This window comes from Periophthalmus magnuspinnatus, chromosome 22, assembly GCF_009829125.3.
Source record: "Periophthalmus magnuspinnatus isolate fPerMag1 chromosome 22, fPerMag1.2.pri, whole genome shotgun sequence".
NCBI classification, from domain to species: Eukaryota; Metazoa; Chordata; class Actinopteri; order Gobiiformes; family Gobiidae; genus Periophthalmus; species Periophthalmus magnuspinnatus.
Window position 1 is genome coordinate 2455447 of NC_047147.1, and position 9943 is coordinate 2465389.

Sequence of the window (9943 nt, forward strand, 5' to 3'; positions counted from 1 at the left end):
AACACACCGGCCAGCTAATGAAGGAGGGGTTTCATAAGCAGCATTTCAAAGTCCTGGTGTAGCCTAACCAGTCTCTCTAGAGGAGAGGAGATCTGAAGGAGGAATGGGCCAAACTACCAGCAACAGTGTGTGAAAACCTTGTGGAGACTTACAGAAATAGTTTGACCTCTGTCATTGCCAACAAGTATTGAGATTAACTTTTGTTATTTACCAAATACTCATTTTCCATCATAATTTGCAAATAAATTCTTAAAAAATCATACAATATGATTTTCTGGATTTTTTTTCTCATTCTGTCTCACTCATCTTTTTAAGTGGGAGAACTTGCACAATTAGTGGCTATATATATATATATATATATATATATATATATATATATATATATATATATATATATATACACACACACACATACACACACACACTTTTTGTTTTTGTTTCAGGGTGTTTTATTCTGGTCATATGGTGTTTTATTCTTGTTTAGTTAACCTTTTAATGCAATTACACCACTCTTACACCACTGCCCAGGGCTGAGGTCCTCATGTTATTAGGACAACAAGATACAGATGCACAGCAACAGAAAGGAAATGTATGGAGTGAGTTAAGTGGAGTTTTGGAAAGTGAATGGAAACTTTAATCTGCCCTTTATTCAGATGTTTACAAGTATTTCTTTGTGAACATCGCTGTTTAGTTTTCAATTCTTTTTTCCAGTGCCACCCCTTTTTAGTAGATTAATCGGAGCACATTCAATATCTTTAGTCAACCATGAACATCTTTGGACGACAACAGGCCTAACTGACAAAATACTTTGAAACAAGTCCAAAAATCCAGATAAACTAACTGAAACATCTAAACTCAAAACAAGATTAGTATTATGATTTCTCTTTCATTCTAACGTATTCATTCATTTGTTCAAGTGTGCATGTCTCCAACTGTGGTCGAAACAGACACTTCAACCCATAATGTGCTTTTTATCCCTGAACACTGTGCGTTTGTGATCAGGCTGAACCCACCCACTGCAGCAGAAATAGACTTAATAAGCACATCGTTGTTCTTTGTGCCGTCTGAACGCCTCTGCACAGTCCACTCCCAAGTGTCAGATCCCTCATTAAAGCACACACAGTGGTTTAATGAGGATTTGGACTGGGCAGACTCTCATTAGGTTGACATGCATACAATATATGGGACTTTCTGGAGAAATAAGAAAAAAGGGCCAATCTACACACATTTCAAATGCCAAATAGCTGTGAATAGGGGGCTGAGATGTTCAGTACCAGTTATAATTATTAATGAAAGCTGCTAACATATAATATAATCCCACATTAGAATATTATATTAACTTTGAGCAATTGATTTTTAGACAATCTAATTAAGTGGCCAGTTAAAGGGTCTGTACCTGACTTTCTTCCCTTGTATCTGGCCATAATGTGTCTTGGCCCAGTACAGATATCTTTTTTAAGCAGTTCTTGAGGTCAAAATAAGTCTGCTGTCTGCAATTAATTAGAAAACATTTTATTGTCTGATAATCTGGATGTTGGATGCTATTCGTTGTTAGCTGTAACGTCACAGTTTCTGGTTTCTAAAAGTGCTTATAAACTCATCACGGTGCAAAACGTTTAAAATTAGCCAGTTTTGTTTTTAGTTTTCAAGACGATCTTTGTACTTTTTAGCACATTTTAAGATTAATATTGGCATCGGGAATGAAAAAACCCATATCTTGATCTCTCTAGTTTTTTCAAAAAGACAGAGATATGTTAGAATTATTTAAAACACACCAAAGCTCCAGGAGTTAATACTTTTCCTTTTAACAACACAGACAAAAAGAGTGTATGGTGGATGGACCTTACACAGCTGAGAATACAGTTGTCCCTCGCTATATCATGGTTAACCCTTCGCGGTCTTGCTGTTTTGCGGATTTTTCCAGTGCAATTCTATGAGCTTTTTTACAGCATATGAACGTGCATTGTGCTCTGCGTCCCGACCATCCAAGGGACTGCAGACCACCGTCAATCAGTCTCCTCGATGCCAGTACAGTACAGAATGTGTTCAGACAAATTTGCGTAAATGTTGGATCGAGTCACTATTAATGAATTAAACAAGAGAGAAATGTGAGAAAATGTTCATGTCTGTCTGAGAAAAGTGTATCAAGTGTGTAGTGAGGGGTTTTACAGCCTTAAAACATACGTAATTGTAAAAAATAAAGCTGAGTACTATGCGTATTTCGCCTATTGCAGGTTATTTTTGGAACATAATCCCAGCAATAAATGTGGGAATACTGTACACCAGTGGTCCCCAACCTTTTTTGCACCACGGACCGGTACAATGTAGGTTTTATTTTCACGGACCGGCCTTCTACGCGTGGCAGATAAATGTGGCAAAAATAAGTTAAGTGCATAAAAAATACAACTCACTGCTGCATCAGTGGGAGCCCTGCACTTGTTTCTTCTTTCCTTCTTGCTCATGTTTGTTTCTTTCAAAAAAAAAACTCTAAATCTTATCTTTTAATCTCAGGTGCTTAGTCTCCATGAGCCAAAGTAGTTTTGAAGGTTTCATTGCCTCATTTGCTTTTCTCCGCATATTACACAAAGCTGACTCTGCGCTGAGACTCACCTGTAGAGACAAACCCATATTTTAAGTAGGATTCTTGGTGTTGTCTGTTAAATTGATCTTTCTTTTTTCTTGGAGGTCGTAGTCTTCTCTTCTGGTTCCTCAGTTGGCCTTTTCCCCTTTGTTAAAAAGCTCTCCAAAGACTTTTGTTTTGGCTCATTTTCACTCGCTTGTGGCTCTACTTTTGTGCGTCGTGTCTGATGTGTTATACGCGATACGTCATTGCGGCGACAAGAGCAGATCTAGCACAGATATAATAAACTCGCCACTACATCAGATATATGTCTGTGGCGATTTCCTATCAGGATTTTCATTATATATCTACTGTATAAACAAAAAATATATATTATATACCTTTCCTGCTTCGGTCCCTTGACCGTGGTCGGGAGACACAGGGGAGATCCATCTTCTCCAGGGCCGAAGGGTCGCTCTTCCTCCGGGGTTTAACTCCCTGTTCTTAACCTCAAAGTTGTTTGGAGTGGTGTGAGCTCAAAGACCCCAGTCTGTTGCTCCAGAGTTGGTTGCTTTATTATCTGTACTGCACTGTAATAACGCATCACTTCTGCTCTAACTCACACACTGTCTTTGTCCAGGTGCATCTGTAGACTCACACTCACACTCGCCGCTTCTCCGCGGGTTGAACCACACTATGCGCCACATGCACGCGCACGTCACCTCTCACTCACGCTCACGCACCACACTGAACTAAAGCACATAGGAGCTAGACATACATCTCACAACACTACGGACGAGCTTATTAGTGCGTCATGAGGTACGGGAGAAAGTTACGTCGGAGAAGATGCGGTCGCTGATCAATTATTTACTGTTTTTGTGTGGCCCGGTAGCAAACGCGTAACGGACCGGTACCGGTCCCCGGCCCGGTGGTTGGGGACCACTGCTGTACACCAAACACATGTCTGATATTTGCTTGGCTGTCACCCACTGCAGTTGAAGGCCTCTCAAAGCATGATCGGAGTGCACTGTAGAGAGCACGACAGTCAAAGTCACTCAAAGCTGACCAAGGTTCCAGAAGCAAGCCGACATTTTCCCATTCATTTTCCCAAAGATATTTTTTGGCATTTTTAAATATTAAGAGTTTAAAGGCAAGACAGAGGCTGACCAGCTGATTGGTAACTAAGGTCCATGTCACATTCAATCAAAAACTGTTTTAATAAGTTAGCTATATGTTATGTTTCAGAAACGTATTTCATTAAAATATATAGGTTTTAGTATTTATTCATTAGCAAAGACGAAGTTTAAATTAAACCAACTGGACAAATCGTAGTAGGAGTGAAGACGCTTCTTCATTTCTGGTCGTATTGGTGCTGGTCGCTGCCTTATATCTATTTGAAGGGAGGGGGTAACTACACTGAAATAGTAAACATCTATTGTCTCCAGTTTCAGCTGAATCCCCCCTATTCAACCTTCAACCCTATTATTGTTCTCTTTGTTTGGGTCTGAGGATGGAGTTATAGATGGGGGAGAGATGATGTCTCAGGTCCCCATTTCTGTTTAAGGAAGGATTCTCTTTCCTGACAAAAATAGCTTCTTTAACTACAGTCTCAAACCATTTCTTTTCTCTGGCTCAGATCTGAACCTCACTATCTTCAAAGGAGTGATTAGTGTCTTTGAGATGGAGATGTACATCAGACTGGGGTCCTGAGGAGCTCTCTTGATACGTCCTCTTATGGAGTGGCTGTTTAGTTTCTCCAGTGTAACACTCACTTTACTCTTCACTACACTGAATGGAGTAGACCACATTACTTTCTTTATGGCTCGGGGTTTTGTCCTTTGGGTGAACCAGTTTTTGTCTTAGTGTTTATAGGTTTGAAAAAGACAGGAATCTCATACTGCACTGTCAGTTGACGGATTTTAACTTTGTCTTTGCTATCGGTCAAACCTGGACGACAGAGGGATTACACAGATGTTTATTCATTATTTATTTTGAAAATGTCAATGTGTCACTCTGGGTGTCGGTTCCCATGCACTGACTGGTACAGGGACACAAGCTGGTGCACGTTAGAGGAGCAGTGAGGAGGCAGGTTAGACAGGCCAAGCTAACAGCTATCCTCATAAATATTGAGCTTATGGATTATATTACTTCATGTTAGTAATACCAGCTATTTTCTATTGTTCAAATATGTTAAATATGATATGAACTAAAAATAGGCTGTGCAGCTACAATAACATACTTTAGATACGTGGCAGTGGCACAGTTCCAAAAAATGCTAATGGCGATATATCGATACTGTTACTTCTGATAAGGATACTGTATCAATAACATCAACAAATTAAGTATCACATTATATTGATATTTTGGCAAAGCCCTAACACCATTTATGTGCACACGTAAGCAAAGGTATCAACAGCATCATGTGTCACATTAAGCTCCATTCATTTCCAAACGTCCAGCCATAGACCAGTTTTAAAATTAAGCAAAGTAGAACTTGGCAAATAACTTGAAATTAAAGTATATTTATTCTGCCAATAAAATATATTCTAATGTGTAATTAATCCAATCCAAGTGTGATTTTCAGTCAAGGGCTTTTTGATCTAAAGGTCTGCAGTTTATGCGACGATGAAAGAATGTTGTCAAATGCCACTGGAAATGAAAAAAAAAAAAAGTTTTTAAATGATTGGGGTTAAGTTTTGTTCATAAACCTTGTAATTTTAAAAGCCATGTGTGTTTGTTTTTAAAATGAAATTGCAAAATAGTATATATCCTGATATATTTTAGGATTTATTTTGTGTTATTTGTTTTTGCTTGCGTTCAACTGTTAATTCTGACACAAAGAGTATAGCAGCATTTAGACAAAACAACACTTCTGCGATGTAAACCCAGAGGTAAGAGTGAAAAAGCAGCGCTCTGAACTATTACACACAGTCCATAATCAAATGACTTGTAAATGTAAACTCTTACACTGAATCATAAAGGCGACATCTCTTTGTAACACCAGCCATGGGAAAGTGAAACTCATCCACACATATCACACATATCACTTTTATCCACAAGTGAGGAGCCTAAAGCTGCAGATACATGGAGTCCTGCTCTGTCATTGTCCCATCACTGGTCTGTAATCAGTCCAGAGCCATACCAGAGCGGGGGGGGGGGGGGGGGGGGGGGGGGCCTGGCTCCACTGTGGTGTAACTATATTTCCAACCATTTCCCACCTCTATGATTAACCCTGTAGTTCAGATCTCTACACACATGTTCTGAACAGCATGGCAGTCATAGTTTTGCAATTTACATATTAATCTTTCCTAAAGTCTAACCCTTCTATCAAACACATGTACTCTATATCTGCCACACGCCTCCACACAACTCCACACACCTTCACACACCTTCACACACCTCCACATACCTCCACATACCTCCACATACCTCCACATACCTCCACATACCTCCACATACCTCCACATACCTCCACATACCTCCACATACCTCCACATACTTCCACACACCTCCACACATCTCCATATGTATGCATTCAGAATAAACGGTCGCCTGCGTCACCCTGTGTCAGTGCCTGGGCATGTGCAGATTCCATACCGGCTATCCCAAGAATGTGTAAGAGCACATTTGCTATAGGAAATCCTGTCACGTTTGATACTGGGTCAAAAGTTTGCTGCACAGCCCTGGTCTGAGTGGCTTCAGTGGCTCTTTAAAGCTCCTGTATTACACAAAAGTGACTCTTATGAGTTTTAAGTCATGTTATAACACTCTTACCTACTCAAAAACAGACCTGAAGTTGTGTTTTGTTTCATTCACACATGTTTGAGTAATTCTAGTTTACATCTCCAAAGCTCAAAATGCACTGTTCCACCTTGTGATGTCATGAAGTGGTAGTTTTCAACAGCTAACAGTTAACAGCTCCTTTTACCTTTTGACCAGGGGAGAGTGGGAATTCCAGGGCTGAAATAATCCAAATGATTCTAGTGAAGGTGTACGGAGTTTAAAAACACAGTGGAGCACTTCCTGTATTACCACATGATGACATCACAAGGTGTAACAGAGTGTTTTCAGTTTGAGAGAAGTACTCTGCCTAAATATGCAGGGTGTATGTTGTGTGTTAAACATGTGTGAATAAAAGAAAACACAACTCCAGATCTGTTTGTGGCACGACAGAAGACACTGACACCTGACAAAGACACGACAGAAGACACTTACAAAGTTCTCACACGCTGCAAAACTTTCAGAAGCTGCAAAACACACTGGGAATACTGTTGTGTAGTTGTGGTGAACCTCATTGTGGTGGGGTGCTGTTTTACCCATAATAAACATGTTTGATTGTTAAAATAAATAGGAAATGTTTCTAGAAAAGGTCAATGACATGCTACATGGATCGGCAGCGTCTCTTGTAGAGATATACAGATACACTGAGTGGACAATATTTGGACTTTTTAGCGTATCTGCCATCTCCAGCACAGGCCTATATTTTGTTTTGGTCGATTTGCTGACTAGCACATACACACTAGGCATGGTCATGGCCAAAATAATTGCGATTAATGATTATATCACGATAATGATTAAAGTTGTTATAGATATGAATAATTATAACTGTAACAGAATATTATGGATGAGCAGGACCGTCAACTGATATTCGGAAGCCCAGGGCAATAAGCCTCACATGGCCCCCCTGTTGACAAATGAATAGGAAAAGGGTCCAATTCTGGGCCCCTCAGACCCTGGGGCCCAGGACAACACACCCCTTTGTCCCCCGTTGACTACCCTGTGGATAAGTTGTTTTTTTCTGCACATTCAGGTGATCTACCGGCGATTATCTTTGTTGGAGATTATCACAATTATCACATTACATAAAATGTCCCACGAACGATGCACTGCTCTCTTAAAGGTCTGCAGTAAAAAAGGGGCTGTGGGTCAGTTTGTAGTCAATTTAAATTACATAATATGAGGAAATGTCCTCTTCAAGTGGCCGAAAAGGGTTTCCTCCGCAGGATAGGGTGAGGAACTTGGTCACATGGGAGGAGCTCAGCGTAGAGCTGGCCATTTCCACTTTAAATTTGCCTTTTAACAGCCTGACTGCATATTTGTGCACCTGGTTAATGGTTTTGTTTCATCTGGACAGACAAAGTTCAGTCTTCTCTGGCAGCATTTCAAACTAAACTCAAAATTATTTATTCACAATAGCTGCAAAAGGTGGTGCCATTAATCGACCCTAAAGACAGGAGTTTGTGGAGCCAGGCCCACACATGACATGATACTGTATATATCTGAGGATCCTAAGTTAAGATATTTCTTTCAAAAACACTGAGACTCCCATAGTTCTGGGAGTGCCCTCAATCTGAAGAAACTTTTCAACCCAATTTGGAAACAGTAGGAAAATGTAATAATAAAAAAAGAATTAAAATTTTATGTGTTTATTTTTTTAAACTGCAATAATTTCGCCCTATGTAAAGTAGGATCTCTGTAAGCTTATCCACAAGGCTCTTTTATGACACAGTGCTGCTGTCTCAGTTTCCTCCTCTGCCCCAAGCTTTTTGGAAAAACACATTTCAAAGTGACACACACAAACGTACATACACACACATAACAAAGATAACACACACAGACAGATGTGTGCGGCCCCAGAGCCATAACCGATCAAACAGTCCCCACATCGGCCTTCACTCTGACAACGCAAATAAACTGCACACAAGCACACAACATGGAGGAACACAACTGTGTGGTTTATAATCCTGTTTAACACAGGCGTACAGGCTCTGTGGGTGAAGTGTTCAGCCCAAGGGCACAACGAAATCAGGGACGCACGTGCCACATTGTACCTACACGTTACATCATGGGTTAGTCATTTTATTTGGGAATCCGTTGACGCCCTGGCTTTGCACAGTGTTATATTATTCTAAACTAGCGTTCAGGAGGGAGGATCTGACTGTGGAAATGTGAAATGTCAGATGCAAATCCAGGTGTATATCAAGTTTAATATGTATGTGATGTACTGAGCCTATCCACATCAACAAAAACATTAAGTTCAACAGCTCAGACTTCAGCACCAGCGCCTGGAGCGGGCTGGCATTACGTGATCATAAACAGGGCGCTGTGGCCCAGGGGTTACAGCACCTGTCAACCAAAACAAAGGCCAGCATTTAAACCCTGCAAACTACAGTGGAAATGATGCAGTCCACTGTGGGACCTGGTTTAGTACCAAATTAAACCTGGAATAGTCCTGTTATAACCTTAGTTTACATCTGGAAATACCTGGAAACTTAAAACTTTTCTTTGTGGTATTTGGTGTGAAAGGTTTGAGAGCCACTGGGCTGTGGGCAGAGACCCCCACATTAAGATTTTACATGGGCCAGTACTGTATTCTGAATACTCTAAACATGAGTTGCTCTATATTATAGTGAAAAAAAAAATACTAACAGCTTTATGTGTGTTTATGCACTCATTTAAGTGGAATTAGAGAAGAAAATGAAACTGTGTTGTCTTTTTTTCTCAGTTATACTGTGCAGTGCAACGATAGATTCACATGATGAAGTACTGTCCTGTACTACTTTAAATTTAGGACAGTGACTGTACTCTGAACACCACCAAATGAAAGAGTACCTGTACTGGGAAACAGCTACTCTAAATCAGTAGCTGGTTTGGGGTAATCCTGCGTTGTAGATTAAGGCTACAAACTTTTCTAATACCAATTTTCTTCAAAATCTTGGTAAATGTCAGCTGTTATGACAGCTCAAATAAAAGTGAAACTAAAAGTGCAGTGGGCTACAGCAGCAGAGGATATTCAACAGCTGTAAGCAATCTGTATATAATGCTACTTTCTTTTCTGTGCAAACGGTATTTCAGAAGATTTAACCTGCGCCAAAGACGCACGCTCCTGTTTCAGGTGAACCTCACACGCTCCTGTCTCTGTCTCAAGTGAACCCCATACGCTCCTGTCTCTGTCTCAGGTGAACCCCACACGCTCCTGTCTCTGTCTCAGGTGAACCCCACAGAGACACAGACGCGCGCTTCTGTGTCCCAAGTGAACCCCACAGACGCACGCTCCTCACCTCCTCCACCGCGCACACTGTGTTCCGACAGTCGCTCATCTTGGCCTGGAAGCTGGATGTGCCCGGTGAGTTTAAATCCTCGTTCGTCAGCACCACGAAGTCGGAAATACTAATCTGCTCCGGCATGGTTTTTACTTCCAAAAGTGATCACTCAAGACACGAGAAATCCACAGTAGTCCCGCGCGTCTGTCCCATCTGAAAAGCCTCCACCCTCTGCTCTGTCCAGTGCGTAAAAGAGACAGTTCACAGTCGTTTTTTGATGCAAAGTTGGTCCGAAGTCGTGGAAAAGTTCGGGAGCTCTGGAGACTGGCCTGGTGAGTGC

General features: G+C 40.8%; 1 protein-coding gene across 1 annotated transcript in view; it reads right to left on the reverse strand.

Moving 5' to 3' along the window:
- Positions 1-9943, reverse strand: part of asap3 (ArfGAP with SH3 domain, ankyrin repeat and PH domain 3) — a 55021-nt gene extending 45078 nt beyond the window's left edge. The window contains exon 1 of the mRNA XM_055231244.1: positions 9622-9943. Coding sequence (XP_055087219.1) covers positions 9622-9747 — 126 coding nt within the window. The 5' untranslated portion in view covers positions 9748-9943. The remainder of the gene's footprint in view (positions 1-9621) is intronic.